This window comes from Sinocyclocheilus anshuiensis, unplaced genomic scaffold (genome assembly GCF_001515605.1).
Source record: "Sinocyclocheilus anshuiensis isolate Anshui unplaced genomic scaffold, SAMN03320099.WGS_v1.1 scaffold3082, whole genome shotgun sequence".
NCBI lineage: Eukaryota > Metazoa > Chordata > Actinopteri > Cypriniformes > Cyprinidae > Sinocyclocheilus > Sinocyclocheilus anshuiensis.
In genome coordinates, this window is record NW_015538182.1 from 134046 (window position 1) to 154422 (window position 20377).

Genomic DNA, 20377 nt, shown 5'->3' on the forward strand with positions numbered 1-20377 from the left:
GCAAATTTAATTTACGCTTACAGTCTTATGTACACTTCCACAACTCTTACCCTGCGTATGCAAATCTTTTTGACGTCAATTTACCTTCATAGTTTTCCTTTTATTACAAACGCAGGTTATGATAACTAAAGCTCCAGTTGTAGTATGTTATTTAAGTCAGTAGAGGGCAGTGCTGATCTCTAGATATCTGGGCAGTCGCTCTGAGCTGTAAGATTCAGATATAAAGGGTACAGTGGGTACGGAAAGTATTCAGACCCCCTTCAATTTTTCACTCTTTGTTATATTGGGATGATCAGAAGAAATGGACAGCACCTGAGTTAAATATATGAATGTCACAGCAAAGGGTCTGAATACTTAGGACCATGTGATATTTCAGTTTTTCTTTTTTAATAAATCTGCAAAAATGTCAACAATTCTGTGTTTTTCTGTCAATATGGGGTGCTGTGTGTACATTAATGAGGAAAAAAAATTAACTTAAATGATTTTGGCAAATGGCTGCAATATAACAAAGAGTGAAAAATTGAAGGGGGTCTGAATACTTTCCGTACCCACTGTACATGTCATGGTCTGACATTTTTGACAAGTTATGTATTTTGTTATGATCATGAGTTTGCTACAACTAAGCAGTTCTTCAAAGATTCTACGGATGACAAATAGTTTCTAGAGTTGGTTTCTCTTCTCTTTCTCTTCTTCAAAATGCTGAAGAAATAGGCTAATATAAGTTTGTATGCATGCTACTAATCAAATCAACCAGCAGATGCTCATAAATAATTACCATCATAAGGATTTGTCAACTTGTCAAAAGATAAGAAAACAGGAAAACAACAACAGAGAAAAAAATAAGTAGCTTCTAAAAAGAACAAATTACAACTGCAATATCAACTATATGAACCACTGTTAAAATCCATAGTGCTGCTTTTAGCCACTGTAACTTATAGAAAGATGATAATACCCCAGTAGTAGGATAAATATCTATGAACAACATTTATTTAATATCAGTAACAATATCAGATTCGATGGACACATACATTTCTCTGTATCTTCAGCTCCTTAAATCTCATGCTTCATGAAAATGTTTTGAATATAAAGGTTATAGCTACTACTAAATATAGCTAAACATATAATGATATAGGCTACTTACAAATAATCTCACATACAAATAATTTCACATCTGCTTCTGCAAGTTTAAGCAACATTAGTTGGTATAATCAATACCATAGGTTATCATGTAAATTTGCACAACCCAATATTTTCTTTCACATGAGTTCTAGTGTTTCCTGCAATCAGATAGTTTATTTGCTAAAGTATTACAAGTTTAATGCTATAAAAAGTAAAGCTCACATGCTAACACAAATTATATTTGCACTTAAACATCCTGTATTCGTACAGTGTGTTCCCTATACAATGACAGATGATGAAACTACCCATTCCTCATCAACACCATATGCATCAAAATGACATTCAAATTAAATAGCATAATGACCTTAAAAAGTGACTTGTTAAGTGGGAAGGAAACTGAAATCCTAATACAGAGAAGAGATGAGTAAAATATAATCAGAAGATGTAACACCTGACATTCAGTTTCCTAAAAATTAAGTACAACTGCAAAATCAATATATCAAGACAGGGCTGCATTAGTTTTAGTTTTTATAGAAGAATTCTTCCGGGTCACCTTAATTTTATTTCAGTTCAAAGGAGAGGCTCTTTTTTTATTATATATATATATATATATATTTATTTATTTATTTGGCACTGATTATTGCAGAATATTCTACTATTCTGAAAGACTGTATTACAGCAGTTTTTTTTTTTACAGCAAAATATAATATAATTAAGACAACTGAGTAAATCAAACAGATCTATAAGGTAAGAATTACATTTCAGAGGAGACAAAAAGCATTCTGAATCCATGACTAAATGTAGGCCCAATTGTACGACTATAATAAAAACAGTTTTTGTCTTAAACCGATTTTGAGAATGCCACACTAAAAGAGAGAGCAAACTAGCAAGAAAAGGAGAGATGTGAGACTGTATGGAAAGGCCTTATGTGGACATAGTTTGGGCATGTTTCATGCAAATTACTAGCTGCAGGGACTCACTCCGTCATTTGGCATCAACCGGATTCATCAACTTTAGAACAAGGGTAACAAATTTATGTGCATGTTTTCTGCGCACATAAATACACAAATAAGGCCCATTGTTTTTTGTTTTTTAACAACTAATTATGCATCTTTGTAGAAAGTTTATATTTTGCAATTAATCTCACAAAGATTGCTGAGGGATTCATCATCCTCTTCATTGTCTGAAGTGGCTTCATAGCTCTTGGTGTCCCCGAACATTTCCTCTTTCATTTGATAAATGAATCCCAGTATTTCATTGGCCTTCCAATCATCTGGGTCATCCTTGATATATCTCTGGGCAATGTTTTTCAGTTTCTTTGCACTTCTATACCCCTCACTAGTATGTGGACCGATTTTCAAACACTCCTTGTAGTGTTCGATTGCTAACTCCTCGCATCTGTTGCTGTACTGTTGGAACTCAGCATAGTGATAATGTACTACATGCACATTATCACTCTTCTCTCTAGCTGCTTTAAATGTCCTGTCAAACAGTTCCTCTGCCTTGGGCAGATTACGTTTCTCTCCATACTGAAGTGCGAGCTCACTCATGGCAAAGACAAAGGAAGCTTTTAGAGAAGTTGCCTTTTCTAAATAGTAAATGCACTGATTTCGTGCTTTATTTACCTCAGATTTATTTCCTTCCCATTTTTCTTTCTGTAAATTAATTTTCTTGGTCTTGTAGCACATTGCCAACTGATGATGTATGAAGACTGAGTTTGGTGATGTTTCAAGTGCTGTGCTCAGCAGTTCAATTGACCTGTCTACAGATCCTTGATTCCTGAAGTATTTCCCAACATATCTTATGACATGTGGATGTTCTGGAGAGCCTTTCAGAGCTCTCTCTATCAGTTTCTCAGACTCATTCTTCAACACTTTGGAACATAAGAGAAGTTTAAGTCCTAGAAGAACTGTAGAGGCATCATCATCTGGGTCGATGTCAATGGTCCGTCTCAGCTGCTTGATTGCAGGTGAATCCACAGTGCAATATGTGCCAGTTTCAGTGCGATACAGAGCTTTTGCATAACCAGCGTTCCACTCGCTATTTTCTGGGTCCAGTTCCACAGCCTTCTGAAAAACTTCTGCGGCTTTGTCATAATATTTGCGAGAGAATTTAAGATAGGCCCATCCCTTCTCACCAAGCACTTCAGGAACAGATGAATGCTCGATTGAAAATGTTTCACTTATCTTCTGAAGCTTCAGCAGGTAACTTTCACACTCTGTGTAGTTCTTCATATGGTAGTTTATCCAGGCAAAATTTCCATAGGTGACGATGAGAGTCTTGTCACTGTTGACCCCGAGGTTTTCTTTAATGAGTGTCTCAGATTTCAACAGGTGAGTAAGAGCCTCTTCTTTGCGCCCAAGAAGGAATTTCACATATCCTAAAGAGCAGTGAGTTCATGCAACTCCTTGCTCCATCCCTAGACCCAACTTGACCTGTTCCTCAAGCCTATTGAGGATATTTGTCAAGACTAGATCATCTTTTTTAATGTCCCAAGTGAAGTGACACTCCAGCTGATCCAGTTTCGACTGTAAACTGTCCTGGATTGAACTAACAAGAAAACAAATTAATTATTGTATTATTATAATAATTATATTATATATTCCAATAATTATATATATTATATTATATTTAATGTTCACCAATGTGAACACCCACCCCCTTAACTATTTAGTTTTAAATAATATCTGACAAAAATACTGTATATTAAATATTGTTTATTAAATAATAATAATAATAATAATAATACCACCACCACAGAGAAAACCATCTGTCTGAATGTTTATGTATAGCGGTGGCTATAGTGATAGCTTTCCAAGGTAATTAATTACACACACACACACACATATATTTATACATTATAAAACTCGAAGTGCTTTAGAGTGACCGGAGAATCTCCTGAACTCCACAAGCACATGGACTGATAAATTTGGCCCGGATGCCAGGACTACACTCCTAGTTTTTTAGGGAAACGCCCTGTTTTTTTAGTCAGGACTTACATTTAAATGATCATTTAAACTACAGATACTTTTATGGTAGGATATATGTCCTATCACAATATTAGTAAATGTGGATGCAGAGAGCACGCCCCCTGCTGACTGCACTAACACCTTATCCAGCAAGCGACCTCATAAATCTTCCATGCAGGGATTGATCAGTCCCAGTGCTGAATGCCAAAGTTGCCAAAATAATTAATGAATACATTTACAAAGAAATTAAAACACACACACAAAAATCTATCTAAATAAATAAATCTTTTTACTTTTATTTCCTTATGTATAAATGTATTTTTTAACGGTTTTTATGTATTTATTTATATATTTTTATTCATTTCTACATTTGTTTATGTTCACGTTTTTTATTTCTACATTTCTTTGTCTATATAGCAATGAAGGGGGCGTGATTTACTTCAGACATAGCAACAGAGCTCAGAGTTCTGGCTTAAGCCAGGAAGAAGCTTTGAGGTCTTTGAGTAGTTCAAGTCCATGGATGAATGGCTTAGAAGTGGGCGATATGACCAAAATCATATACCTTGGTTTAAGTAATTAAATATCAAAATAACTGTATGTAACAGTATAGGATGAACATGCATACTCTTTTCCAGATAAAATGTCCGGTCGGGATTTTTGGTATTTAGCTGAATACGAACAGAAACCGCAACTTCAGTAAATCAGATCTGATAACACATTTGACACAGAAGTGTGTGCACATTAAATCATGCAGTATTAATCACATTTCATATAAATAAACTGGATGTGACTGATAAGAGCTTGCATTTATTGCTGGTGAAACTTACACAACAGCTCAGTCTATATGCATATTGATCAGTGTGTTTGAAACAACTGCAAATTAAATAGCACATTCATGTTTCCTAATTTTGCAAAGCTTTTCAAAGCTTCTTCCTTGCCCACAACTCTGACCCTGATTACTACGCCTGAAGTAAAACACGCCCCCTTCATTACCATATGGACAAAGAAATGAGGAAATAAACATATGTTGCTATAAATACATAAATACATTTAGAAATAAACAAAAGTGGAAATTAATAAATGTGAAAATACAACCATACATAAATAAGTAAATAAAAGTAAAACATACTCATTTATTTTTGTTATTTTACATTTCTTTGTATATTTATTTATTTATTTGGAAACTTTGGAATTCTATAGGCTTCAGTAGAAATCAGGAGAGAGCTGCAGCATCATAGCTGCTGATATAATGAGCAGTGCTGATCAGCCATGAAATTTTCATTTTTACTTTTTAAAATGAAGAATAAAAAGCTTGTGTGGCTATCAAATGGAGCAAGAGAGCCTTCTGATTCAGACGATACAACTCTTTCATTTAACATTCATTACCATAATCATAAACTTGACATTAAATTAATTACTGCATAATTGTTTTTTTTTTGTCTTGTAAACCCTATTGTTACACGGAGACAGCTTTTCTGTCGCCTCAGGAGGGTGAAGGTAAAAAGCATCAAGCGACCAGGTAACAGGCCCTTTGATATACAAATTTAATTTCTCATATTTTTCGTCTCACTCAAGTCTCCCTTAATATAAAGCTATTAATAAACTACTACACATTTAATAAAAAAATTTTTTTTAACAGTTATCAAATTTATTCTAAACCACAATCATAACAATTACTGTCTCAATGAAAACATTAATATTAAATCATCCGTGCAAAATGAACTGTTTATTAGCTCTTTAGACCCTTTTAGTGCCGACGTCACAGTTACGTCACAGCATTAGCTCTGGCTGGAGGCAAAACAAAGGGATAACTGGAAACCAGCACAGAGTCGGCTACATAAAGAGCTTAAAATTTCATTTTGTGGTGTTGTTGAGTGTCAGATGGAGTACAGGGTCAAATTTGAAATTTTATCGCATACCTGCTGCCACTGACTGACAAAAAAAAAAAAAAAAAAAACACGACAGTTGTGGCAATAAAACGAGCGGACTGGACAGAAATGATCATCAAAAATGCTCGCGTTTGCAGCGCACACTTCATATCCGTTAAGGTTAAATAAACTATTGTCTTTTGTTGGTATGGATTATGGTTTGGTTACAAGTCTAAAGATTTCTCATGCATGCCCACTTAATCAGAAATTGGGGAACAAGTTAACTCACGACCAGAGACTAAACATAAAGGAAACTGTTTGTGTCGTCTCGCTTTCTATAATTGTTATAAGTGCAATTGTAGAGAGAGGGGACAAGTAGTTGCATTTGCTTACAATTGCCACTGTTAGTATTATAGGCATCTAAAGACTTACATGCCCCCAGTTTCTATTTACTATAGTATACACGCTCGGTTTCTCTATCTGGTATGTGTGTCAGGCCACTCCTGTCAGAACAGGGGAATCTTTCTGCCTCCCACTAAGCTCCGCACCTTAAAAAAAAACGTCACAATCTTTACTAACTGAAAAGGGGTCTATACAAGAGGAAATGATTCTTATTTCTTACCACAGTACTGCTACTATGGTAACTGAGAATGAAGTAGCCAATAATCTGAAGTTAGAACGACAAACCGAACTTGAAACTCGACAGCTAACCTCTAACGCTACTCCTCAGTTCTTCCCGGTCAGATTTCAGAACTTTCCAACCTTTGTTATCATTCCCGTTTGTCATTTAGTTACAAATAATCAAGACAGACAAATCTTTAGTTCAGATTTAGAAACTGTGCTCACCTCATCTCTGACATCCTTTTATTTGTATCTTGAGGAAAAGTATACGAGCGGGACAGCGATGTTTCTCTAGCTCAGTATGCAGTGTAGCCTACTACTTTCAGTTCCTGAAAAATGCGTCATGCCCCTGTCATGCCCGTTCAGTTTACTGCCAGTCTGTTCCCGAGATGTACAAAAGGCATATAACATCTGGAAAACAGTATGCTTTGTAGCAGCTGCTCCTTACATCCTAAAATAAACTTTTACACAATAAAACGAAGCTTGTGCAACTTAGGTTTGTTTCTATTCTCCACTCGAGTTGTTGAATTGCTGATAAATCCTGCATTCCACTCACCCATAAAAGTTTCATGACAACATTACAACAACCCAGGCCTTCTCACCAAGCACTTTAGTGATGAAGGACATGTGGCATAACAAAAAAATCACATGTACTTGTCCTGCTTTTGGGCCTAATCACAGTTGTGCTCAAGTCTAATCAAATTAGCTATTTTTTTCTTATTTTCTCATATCCCATGTGATCCAGCAGAGTCAGTTTATTATTAATATGTTTGTCTTCAGCTGCATTAAATAAGAAGTTTAAAGGGATAGTTCACCCAAAAATGAAAATTCTGTCATCATTTACTCACCCTTAAGTTGTTTCAAACCTGTACACATTTCTTTCTTCTGCTGAACACAAAATAAGACATTTTTAAAAATGTTTTGATCCACATAGACTTCCACAGTATTTCCCCCAATACTATGGAAGTCAATAGTGAACATCAACTGTGTGCTTACCAACATTCCTCAAAATATCTTCTTTTTTTGTTCCACAGAAGAAGAAAAAAACTCTTACAGGTGAATAAACGATGACAGAATTTTCATTGTTGACTGGAATATGCCTTTAAGTGACCCAGAATCTGCTATCAAATCATGGTCATATTATTACATTTTAACTGGACAGTTTATTTTATATTTTGTGTACTTGAAGAAGAACTGTAAAACTTGCAATCATGATGCTAAAACACATAAGTATTGTTAGAATGAACAATGGTAAATGCAATTGACTTATGGCATTGCCTTTTCATTAAGAACCTGCAGAAAGTGAACATGAGTTTAAAGGGGTCATATGACGTTGCTAAAAAGAACATTATTTTGTGTATTTGGTGTAATACAATGTGTTTATGCGGTTTAAGGTTCAAAAACACATTATTTTCCACATAATGTACATTATTGTTTCTCCTCTATGCCCCGCCTTTCTGAAGCGCGTCGATTTTTACAAAGCTCATCGGTCTGAAAAGCGAGGTGTGCTCTGATTGGTCAGCTATCCAGTGCGTTGTGATTGGCCGAATACCTCAAGCGTGTGACGGAAATGTTACGCCCCTTACCATATTGTGAGGCCGTGTCCCGGCGCGACGAGACAAAACCAGTAAAACCCATTTGTTGCATCCAGTGGGGACATAATTACCGATTATAATGACTTACTGTCTTTTTACGCGTTGCGTATTGTGCCGCGTAAACGTATAGAAACAGACACTGGCAGGAAACAGTCCTTTTTGCATGAACATTTGCGTTATGCAAATCTTCCCACATCGTGACGTAGACATGTGGGGGCGTGTTAGAATGAGCCGCTTTAGGTAGGCGTGGTTGACTCAACTTTTATAAAGAATATCTCTTTGGATTTGAGACTTTAGTCTTTGCAACTTTACAGATCTTCTTTATGCACCAACAGCTTGTAACACTTCAAAGAGAAAGGAAAATTTGAAATCGCATCATATGACCCCTTTAAATTCTAGAGAAAAACTTTGAATACAATGCAGCCACTGTGCAAAAATGAAATGTGATCCACACCTCAAAATGTAATCTAATACACACAGTGTATATGTAATCAAATACAAACAAATGTAATCAAATACACAGTTTTACACTCTACAGCTCACAAATTAAATATTAAGGACATAAGTGAATGTCCTTGGGCCAGCTATAGTTTGGATTGTATTGCTGTCTAATGATTGAGGTGGCTGGATGATAGGTTTAAAGGTAAATGTTTAATTTACCAGTGCCTTATATTTCTTAGCGTATGCCATTTTTTTTTCGTGGAGGGAACATTAATTTCACTTGTTTGCTATATGGAAGAAAATTCATGCCACACTGAAATGCAACCATTACATTACACTATCTTAGGGATCCGAAAGGAAACTATTTACCTTTCTTATGGCCAACATTACCTGTGTAATAGATTTTGATCTGTACAAACAACTGCTTGAGAAAAAAACCAGACTAACAAACAAGCATTATTTTTATATTATAATTTTATTTAAACTGTTAAGCTCTTACGCCGTGTCCTAGCTACACGCGACGCGACGCCGCGACACGCGATAAAAGGTGTCTTTTCCATGTTAATCATAGGTTTTGCGGCTGGAACAACAACATTCAAACTATTTGACAGTAGATAATCTCAGGTGATTATGTGCTTTATTCAAAGTTAAACGTGTCTAACATTTAAATATCATATTGCGTGACCTTATAGCCATACTGAAAGCAACAATAGTTTTGTTTTAGAACAAAACATAGCCTAGATCTAATGATTTATATTTCTAATCTTGAAAATAAATTAAAGCAAAGATGACCGTTAAAACTGTGGACTCACTGCGAACCAACGAGTGTATTCCAGATGGTCACTCAGTATGTACATTTAATGATGTTAAAAAGGTTTAATATTTATGAATTAGATTATAAACGTATCCATTTCGTTGCGAATGCAGAGCGCTTGCAGAAAGAGCCCGCCCACACACGCTTCTGATTGGCTGTGATATTTGATTGACTCTGTCGTATCGCGGTGTCGCGTCGCGTTTGGTGTGGACACCCAAATTGATTGTCGCTGGAATCTTGTCGCGTCGCGTGTAGTTAGGACACGGTGTCAGTGTAAAGTGCCTTTGGATAATGACAGTTTAGAAATACCGTAAAATATTTGTAGCCAACTATGTGTTAGGCTTTATTACTTTAATCTTAGAACATAAACATAACGGTACAGTACAGTATATTGTATATTTTCTGATTATTTTTTTCTGACTTAATCTTCATTATACATTTATAGAATAAATAGCCATAAAGTGTCAGTACATGAAGCACAATCAAATGCATATTACGTTATGTACAACAACTGATAGTGTAAGCACATAATATGTGATGACTTTACTGTAAGGACAGCCTGAGTGCACTAAGGTTACTGAGGAACTCATCATTGTCTTCATAACTCAGAGCTTTCTCATAGCACTCAATGGCTTGACGTTTCTCCCCTTTTACCTTATGAAGGAACCCTAGTATCCCATAAGCCTCCCCTTCCAGCGAGTTTCTCTGAATTCGTTTGTCAGCAGTCTTCTTTAAACTGTAGGCACTTCTCTTCCCTTCGACTGAATCCGGGCTCAACTTCAGACATTCCATGTAGTGTTTGATAGCTAACGACTCACATCTGTGGCAGTAGAGCTGGAATTCAGCATAATAATAATTGACAACATGTAGATTGTCGTTTTTCTCTCCGGCTGCTTTGAAAGTGACCTGAAACAGCTCCTCAGCCCGTGACATATCCTGGTTCTCTCCATACAGCAGCGCTAGATCACTCATTGCAGAAATAAAGGAGGCTGTCAGGCTGGTGGCCTTTTCTAAATGATAGATGCATTGATCGCGAATCTGTTGAACTCTTGACCCTTTGGCATGGTGACTTCCCTCCTGCCGAAGTTGGATTTTCTTCCATTTATAGCAAAGAGCTAACTGATGATGTATGAAACTTGAATCGGGTGAGCTTACAAGCGCTCGCTTCAAAAGAGCAATTGACCTGTCCACACTTCCTTGATTCCTGAAGAATATCGCAACATATCGCATGACATGTGGGTGATCTGGAGATCTTTCTAAAGCCTTCTCTACCAAACTGTCAGCCTCTTTGTACCTTTTGTAAACAATCAGTCGCATGCTTAAGAGGACTTTGAGAACGTCATCCTCTGGATTCGTGGCAATGGCCCGTCTCAGTTGCTTTATTGCAGGCGAATTCTCCAGAGTGAAACTCTTGTATTCGGTGCGATACAGAGCAATGGCATAACCAGCATTCAATTCGCCTTCCTCTGGTTCCAGTTCTAACGCCTTCCTGAAACATTCTTTGGCTATGTTGTAATATTTGCGTGAGAATTTAAGAAAAGTCCATCCCTTTTCACCAAGCACTTCTGGAACAGATGAACACTCAGTTGGAAAGGTTTCATTCATCTTCTGAAGCTTCTTCAGGTAACTTTCACATTCTGTGTAGTTCTTCATGTGGTAGTTTAACCAGGCAAGGTTTCCATAAGTGACAATGAGGGTTTTATGAAATTCATCCTGGTGGCATTCCATGAGTAGCTTCACGGATGTCATGAGATTATTTTGTGCCTCCTCGTGAAACCCCAGAAGGAACTGGACATATGCCAAAGCACTGTAAGTTCGGGCAAGTCCTTCTTTCTTTACGAGGTACAGCTTAATCTGTTCTTGCAGTCTATTGAGAACATCATTTAGATCTATATCATCTTTCATCAGAGCCCAGGTGAAGTGGCATTCCAACTGGAGAAGTTTCGTTCTCAAAGTTCTGTCCGGATCCATACCTGGAAAAAGAGAAAAATGTATATGTATATTAAATATTGTTTATTAAATAATAATAATACTACCACAGACAAAAACATCTGAATGTTTATATATAGCAGTGGCTATACCAATATACCAATAGCTTTCCACAGTAATTAATCACACACACACACACACACATATATATATATATATATATATACATACATATATTTTCAATAATTTTAGTTACTTATATTTCTTATGTATTTCGGGGCATTTTTATGTGTTTTATTTAAATGTATTTATTCTGGCCAAAATATATGTTAAAAAGTAAATTTATTCTAATTTCCTTGCCTCTTGAAGTACATTTTTTATATTAAATATGATATCTATCAGATTCATGTAACCTATATAAATAGCTTTGCTGAAACTACTGTAGACCAACTGAAAAAAACAAAACGTTGTAATTGTAGGGATGCACTTACCTTATCTAGGACGTCTGTATGATAAATGTTTCAGAACCTGTTTGATGAGGAAGGTGGTGCAGGCTTTATTTACCTCTCCTAGAGATGGGAGTGTCAGACTCAGAATGGAAACTGAAACCTTGGCTGAAGAGAGAGGGAAAGAGAAACAGCAAAAGACTGAGAGCTTAAGGCTGTCTCAAATGATGTGTAATATTTGGTAGTTAAATAAAGGCTGGTCTAAACCATTGCCAGTCATCTGGAGTCTAGTTGTCATGCTTCTTTTGGATATTTATTTTTGTCTTTTACTGGCATTTTCAGCTAAGAGACAATGACAAAACAAAACTGTAAAGTGAAAATATATTTTTTTTGTGTTTATTGATATTTTATATATATATATATATTGTATTTATATATAGTGACATATGGACTATATACAAACACACACATACAAGATGAAAGCTGAAAAGCTGAAAATTTTGTTTGCTACTGACTCACTAATAAAGACAGTCTTGTCGCCATCTAATGGTGTAACAACCTGCACTAATGTTAAAATCACCATCAACACCAAAACGTTTCTCGATTTCAAATACTATTATTAGATACTACTATTATTTATTTAACAGTAATATTAAATAAACAATAATAGCCTTCATAAAAGTATAAGACGTTTGTACAACAGGAAATAAACACATGCAAGCAATTCAGTCCAAAGTACAACAGCAGAACTCTGACAGCCACTGACAATATATGTTTACTTTTCTGCATTTTATTTTCGTTTTTTTTGTACTAGCTTATACATGAAATTGTGTACTCCAAACATTGTTAGCTCTTATTATGAATTGTGTTCTTCATTTGTTGCTTTGGATACAACCATCTGATGAAAGAATTCATGTAAATGAATAAGTGAACATTAAAAGCAAGTTTTTTGATAAATGTATTTACAAGTAAGAAATTAGTTCAATTTCAGTCCCTTAGCAAAGCTTTTAGACAGCTCACCAGTATGGGCTGTGCTGATGGACTCTCCGCAGATACTCCTTTGCTTGCATCTCCTGCTTGTCTTCAGAAGATATAAAAGCCAAAATCTCGAATGCTTCTCTGAATTTCTGCTTGGTGTTGAAATTCCTTTCTGCAATTAGTCTGAGCTTCTTGCCAGCTTGTTTCCTTTCATAGTTGTCAACAGGAATCATGTATGCTGACTTGAACTGACTGACTGCTTTGTCTTCATCCTTTTTCTTGTAGAGCAGGAATACACCATAGGATGTGTAGCAGTGCTGCTTATCAGACTCACCAAGAGCCTTGTCATCTATCAGGCTGCTGAAGATCTTCTCTGCCTTTTCAAGTTGCCGGCTTTCGGCCTCTGCTAAATTCACTTTGGCATAAATATTGTTAGGCTTCAGATCTACAGCCTTTGAGAAGTGCTGGATACATTCAATCACCTTAGCAACTTTCTGAGCAGCAGGAACGCTTCTCCCGGGCCTCCTCTCCTCCAACATCTGAATAAGCAGCTGTTTATGGCAAAGGCCGATTTGATGGTGCAGGAAGGAAGAGTTTGGGGCCTGCTTCACTGCCCTAGTGAGGACAGACAGTCATTATTTAATGGAGCCCTCTGCCCTGAAGTATTTAGCCACATATCTGGTTACTTGTGGGATGTCAGGGGACAATCTGAGGGCCTCTTTTATAAGGTTCTGGGCTTCCTGTCTCCTTGACCTCTGGAGTTTCAGAGCCAAAAGTACCATGATCTCAGTGTTTGTGGGCTCCAGGCTGAGAGCCTTTCTTAGCTGTTTGGTGACTGTTCCACTGTCATCTGCTTTGTTCATGCCGTCTATCCTGTAAAGCACTATTGCGTAGCCTACATTAAACAAGATGTTGTCTTGATCTGCCTCAAGAGCCTTAGAGAAACTCTCTTTTGCTTGCTCATAGAACCTTCCTCCAAGTCTCAAAAGGGCAAAGGCTCAGGCTTTCTCATCATACGGGCAAGTTGCAGGAGTAATCTGATGAACCTGGTATGTCCTTGCATCTACTTTTCACCTTTTTCAAGTAATCTTCCACATCATTTAGCCTCTGCAAGTGATAGTGTATGCAAAGCTGGAGAATGTCACAAGGAACTCAGCTTTCTTTCGCCGGTCTTCCTTTAATGCCGATTCAGCCTTTTAAAGGTAGTCCAGCTCACTCCCAGTCTTACCCAGAAGGCTGATATATGTGGCATGATACTTTTGTGGACAAAATCTGATCCGATCATGGAGTCTGTCTGGTAAACTGTTCAAATCCTTTATGTCAGGCCAGGCTAGGCTGGGGCACTGCCTCAAAAAAGGTGGGGAGGGTCTGGGGGCTTTACTCAAGTTAAAACACTTTCATCATCCTCATGAATGTATGCTGGTTTACCTAATGGCTGGGACACACACCAGTTTTTGTTCTGTGCTGATCACAATCGAACCCTTTCATTATAACATACAGAGTGTATACACGACGATGTTAATAATATATTATAAATACAAAAAAAACAATGTATAGTTAAAAGCACACGTCCAGTTTTGTATGAGTGAAGGAAATCCGCTTGCGGAGGGAGGAAAAAAAAAGTTCGGCAAAAGGCGGGATCGAACCCGGTCGATCGCGTCAAAAAGCTAAGGGCACACATTTATCCATTTGCACCACTGGAGCTGATGTTTTACAGCCACTTTTAACTAAATGTAAATAGACACCCCGTATTTTTTATTCCATAGTAAGGGCAATTCATACAATACATTTAAACTGAGCTAATTTAATACCATCTCCGAACTTTCTGCCACGACTCTTCTGTTCTTCGGCTGGTTCTTCTCTGTATACGTTGATTGACAGATGTCTCGTCCAGTCAGCGGTGAGTAATCCCAAACCAATGAAGCTGTCTCAAACTATACCTACCTCTTCCGGTTTGTCTGATTTGTCGTTGTGTTTTCTGACTTGTTAATTTCTTTTCAGATTTGTCATTGTGTTTTCTGACTTGTTATATTGTTTTCGAATTTGTCATTGAGTTTTCTGACTTGTTATAATGTTTTCTGAATTGTTGTTGTGTTTTCTGAATTGTTATTTTGTTTTTTAGACTTGCATTTGCGTTTGTAATTTGTTATTTTGTTTTCAGAATTGTGATTTGTTTTGCACTTCTCGGTCACCGTAGAAAGCGGCCCTAGGCAGCTGCCTTCACAGGATTTGTATTTTTCATTTATTTCGCTACAAAATTATCCTTGTAAGGCAATCCCTGTAAATTTCAAGCCATAATTATTCTCGCATTTTGTGTCATGAATCTGGGCCCTGCGTTTCTCCCTCTCTCCTCCAGAGGGCGCCATCTCCCGGACTCCATTCCCCAAACCCCATACACCTGTTCACTCATTACACTAATTCCCCAAACTCTATACACCTGTTGAGTCATTCACTCATTACACTCACCCTCAGCTGTTCCCCATTGTCACAGACTATATCTTCTCCTCTCACTCACCACTCTGCCTGGCTGTATTATCAATGTATTCGTATCTGTTTTATTTTGCCCTGTTGGCCTTTCTGTTCATTAAAAAGGTTTTCACCTGCATGTGGACCCAGACCCTGTTTCTCCTCTGTGTTTCGTACCGGGCCGTGACATTTTGTAGTGTTTCTATGAAATGCATTTTTAATGCAGTGTTGTGTAGTTTTAGTTAAAAATGTTATTGCTTAGTTTGGTTATCCTTCCATCACACATTTGTCAAGCAAACAAACTGTCCTAGATGTGTGACAACCATGGCCGGACTTACCGTTGGGCTTTATTTCATTTTTGCAATCATTTAATATTTCTACATTAAAATGTTATATTTAAACTTAACATTTATGCACAATCCATCTATGAATTTTGTTGATAGTGATTTCATTTGATTGTTAATAGCCAGCATGTCTTTCTATTCGATTGAATTTATTGATTAAATAAGAACCTGACATAAGTGGACACAGATATGACTATAACTTTTATAATACTAATAAGCCAACATCTCTGGGTTTTTTTTTTGTTTTGTTTTTTTGCTCAAAGTTATTTGCTCGAAGCCTAGACATGTTGCATATTAATTGTACTATTTATGAACTTCAAAGCATATGTTTGTGTACTTTGTGTTACTCCATAATGATGTTCTATTTGAGGGCATTTGTAGTGTAGGTATAGGGCCCAAACATAACCTCATGCCCAGGGGCCAAGTCCTGCCCTGCATGTGACAAACTCTTTCCTCCAGGGACAGCAAATTTCTGTCCTCCTGAGTACTTTGAGAAGGGTGAGTACTGCGGGAAGAAGGCAACGGTGTAGTCGCTTGTGGCAAAAAATCCTGACAACACGTTTGAGTGTCGCAGCAGCACTTGCCTGTTATAAACAGCAGATGGCGGTGTTTACTTGATAAAACTGGGAAAACTGTTCCACTGTCAGTCTCGTTGCTGTTCCTCGAGATACTCTTACAGAAGTTAAGAGTGGCACACGGAAATTGAATATTAACTGTCATATTTTGTAGGATTAATAGATATTTTGTCAGGTTTAAAAAAATCGGAATCTGGAATATCAATAGCAAGTGGGACTGGGCGAGATTAACTGCTTGACCTGCTATCTAAAAAGAATAACTGGTAGGCTACAGTGCCATTTCCTATAGGTAAGTTCGTCTACAGGTTCTGAATCTTACCTTACTCTTTTGTGCTGTTTGTTTAGTTATTCTTTCTGCACTGTGATTCAATACACTCTTTCCATTATCGTTTATATTATAATATTTTTGTAGGCTAATAAACCATTTTAGTCTCTTAAGTATTGCAGGATTTTTATATTTATAGATTTATATAGTTGCCTATCTGATAAACATGACACCAGATAGCCTACCTTCTCACACTACCGCAAAATATCCGGGAAATTCCAACAGGAAGAGCCATTTAGGGGACTTGCAGCGCGAGTAGCCTAGTGGAAAGAGGGCGGGACTTCTATACTTTATAAAAGCCACGGTACCCATGTGCTGCCATTCAGAAAGAGATCTGAAAATAAATAAAAATGTTTGGACTACAGTACATCTGGGACAGCATTCTGCAGTACGAGGCCGTGCTTAGGTCTCCATATTTCCCAGTTTTCTTCTCTATTACAGTCTACCTAAGCTTCTGCCTGCCTTTTGTCGTTCTGGATGCCCTATCATCTAGGGTAGCATGGATAAGGAGATACAAAATTCAACAGAAGACCAGCGTATCTTGGAAGATGATGTGGAGCTGCCTCGCACTCTCCCTCTACAACCATGCCGTGTACATCTTCCCACTGAGTGTCCTGCACTGGTACTGGAGACCTGTCAGCTACCCAGTGATGGCACCAGGGCTTCTGCGAGTCATCTGGGACCTTGCTGCCTGCCTGCTTCTCTTTGACTTCCAGTACTTTGTATGGCATCTTCTGCATCACAAAGTACCCTGGCTCTACTGCACTTTCCATAAGGTGCATCACAAATACACGTCCACCTTCGCTCTGGCCACTGAGTATTCGGGGGCGTGGGAGACTCTGTCATTGGGTTTCTTCGCTGCAGTGAATCCCATGTTACTGGGGGTTCATCCTATGACAGAGATGCTTTTCCATATGCTGAACATGTGGCTGTCAGTTGAGGACCACTGTGGCTATGACCTGCCATGGGCGACACACAGACTGGTGCCTTTTGGTCTGTATGGAGGAGCTCCGCACCATGATGTCCACCATCAGAAGTTCAAGTCCAACTATGCTCCATATTTCACTCACTGGGACAAGCTCTTTGGGACACTGCACTCTGAATGAACTGAGCAACTGGAACAAACTACATGAACTGATTTCATCTGACTTTTTTGTAAAAAAGTGCATTACCATTCCATGAATGAATACCTTTGACTCTAAAACTTTTTTTTAAAAGTTGCTTTATAATTCATGCGTGTTAAATTAATGTACTCATTTATTTATTTAATGTCTGTATTTAAGTGTGACTGTAGCCTAAGAAAAATTATCAGAGATATGACTATGCTATGTCTAAGGAGTATGTGAGATACATATGTTAACCTTAACCTAATATATTTTTATTTATTTATAAGACAGTTTTGATGAATGTTTTAAACTGGAACATGAAGAACAAATCTAACAAAACTAATGGCAATAAAGCTATGAAGTAAATAATATTTCTGTGTTTGTGTTTTCATTTTGAATATTAAGAATACATTTGTGACAAAAAGTAACTGTCACAATTTATGGTACAATTTATTCTCAGAATAACGTCTGAATAAAGTGATTTGGGGAAGTTAGCTATTATATATTAACATGTTATTAATTCAAGTATTTAACCAACAAATAATTACTAACATAAGACAATAAAATTACACATGGGTATATTATTTATCTTATTAATGTAAAAAGTTAATGAATCACATACAGTATGTGCATTATGAAACCATGCCAAATAACTGTCAAAATGACATGCACTGCAATCTTTTTAAATCGTGCTTTACAAATAATGGAATATGACTATGTTGTGGGCTTGGGTCTAGCAACTGTGGCCCTGGAACTGTTTCTATTAACAGAAAACAATAAAATAAAAAAGGAGAAATTATCAGTCAGATTCAGATTGTAATTTTGCTACAAAAATTTCCCAGTGAGGAAAATATCTCCAAAACCAAAACAATCTAAAATAACAAACATCAGTGACTGATTTGCCATTTGGTATTATTAACTCACAGTTCCAGTGGCTCACGCCTCTAGAGGGAAAGAGGGTGCATGTGTTGTCTCAGACACATCCTTAAAAAGACAATGAAGAATTTCCCAAGTCATGTGAGAATTCCCAGAATTGCCATAATTCCTGTCATGCACTAGTTGATATCCAAGCATGTGTTTTTGTTCTTTGCTTCTGATTATTATGGTGATTTAGTTCATAAAAATAGACTATAAAGACATGTAATTATTGTGAACTCTCTTCTAGTCCATACTTACTTCTGTGTTCTCACACTTTTTTTTGTTTTACTATTTTTTAAAATGTTTATACACACACACACACACACATATTTATTATTATTTGCGCATGTGTGTGTGTTATACAGCTTACATGTATAAGCTGTCAAATTTTTACACCATTGAAAATTTCCAAACATCATTGTGGAACCTGTTCATCTTCATTCATGCTTTTCTGCCCTTACCACTTCTAGCGGCCTGTGAAGTAATCTTAAAAATTTGGTAACCTTAATATACACCTTAGTTTGAGTTTCATGTGTGGGAAGAAGACTTTGTATGCTTTAATGGCAGTTAGACACACACCAAGAATTTAAGAGGAAATAACATTTAAACATACAGCTGTCCGTTATCATCACTGTTAATATCTGAGTTCAGCATTCTCATTCAGCATTCTCATTCTCTCATGCTCACACAAAACGCCATTACAGTAACACACATCACACTAAATTAATGCAACAAACATTAATTGAATAACATATTACAACAGAAAACACCACAATGTACATGAATGATGATAAAATTAAGAAACAACTTTTTTTCATTCTAAATAAAGATGGTTCATGCTGGGAATTCTGTGAATATCCTTTTACTCATTAATTATAAGGGAATTCATACTTTTTTACTTAAAATATATATTTTAAAATATTTTACTGACAATGTATTGCTTTCTTGAGTATAATACAAATGCATACTCTTTAGTGGTAACAAATATTTTACAGCTAAATTATGTGTCTTTAATCACTGTATATGATAATATAACTTTTTACATTCTCTTTCAGTTTAAATCACTAACAATCACAGTGTAGTTCATAGCCACATTTCAATGTACAACAACATTCAAAAATCTATAAAATATGTCAAATAGAACCCATGGTTTGGAATTGTATTTTCGAGCGAGTTTTAAATAAATTATGAATATCTAAAAAAAAAAAGTTAATGAATAAAAACAAAGAGATAAGTGGTGTATACATTGTCTGCTATCTGTATATACCCAGATGTGTGGTTTCCAGGAGTATGGGGGATTCCAACATGAGGTCACACGTCCTTTTTACTAGACAAAACCTAAAGCTTTATGAAAAAAAGATCAAAATCAGTTCTGATGAAAATAGTGTCATATGAGAGAATATGAAACTCTAAAATTGATCTGCCAATGACTTGAAAAGTGTGTGAAAAGTTTGATGTTTTTAAGCACCAACAATCATAGTCTCAACTGCTTTTTTACAGGAGACATTTCAAAAGTCAGACAAGGACAGCTATTCTTAACCACAAAAGATGATAAAAAGTGAAAGAGGAAAAGGAACAAGAAGAAACAGCAAAAGTGAGAGTATGCTAAAAACTCTTTTCCTCCAAGCAAAAAAATTTAACTACACATCCTCCTTAATCATGAAGCTTGCACAATACTCAAGAGAACAAAAAGGTTGGACTTTGATCTTGCCTTTGGGATACTGAATCAAAATGACATATTGTGCAACTTCCTGTACAAGTTCAGACAGACAGAGTTTTGTCAAAGGAGATCTGGCTCCTACGCAGTTATTATGGTTCCAATCTGAGGACACAAAGAGATGCATTATAAAGACTTTTTAGATT

The 20377-nt window shown here is 36.6% G+C and overlaps 2 protein-coding genes and 2 pseudogenes across 2 annotated transcripts; 1 reads left to right on the forward strand and 3 right to left on the reverse strand.

Moving 5' to 3' along the window:
- Positions 1-1268: 1268 nt before the first annotated feature.
- On the reverse strand, positions 1269-6898 carry LOC107683714 (interferon-induced protein with tetratricopeptide repeats 5-like; annotated as a pseudogene).
- Positions 6899-9950: 3052 nt separating this feature from the next.
- Positions 9951-11398, reverse strand: LOC107683722 (interferon-induced protein with tetratricopeptide repeats 5-like). The gene has a single exon (XM_016479792.1). It carries the CDS (start codon positions 11396-11398, stop codon positions 9971-9973), a length of 1428 nt encoding a protein of 475 aa, XP_016335278.1. The 3' UTR covers positions 9951-9970.
- A 1380-nt stretch (positions 11399-12778) lies between these two features.
- On the reverse strand, positions 12779-16725 carry LOC107683718 (interferon-induced protein with tetratricopeptide repeats 1-like; annotated as a pseudogene).
- A 100-nt stretch (positions 16726-16825) lies between these two features.
- On the forward strand, positions 16826-17967 carry LOC107683723 (cholesterol 25-hydroxylase-like protein). The gene has a single exon (XM_016479794.1). It carries the CDS (start codon positions 16841-16843, stop codon positions 17594-17596), a length of 756 nt encoding a protein of 251 aa, XP_016335280.1. The 5' UTR covers positions 16826-16840; the 3' UTR covers positions 17597-17967.
- Positions 17968-20377: the final 2410 nt, after the last annotated feature.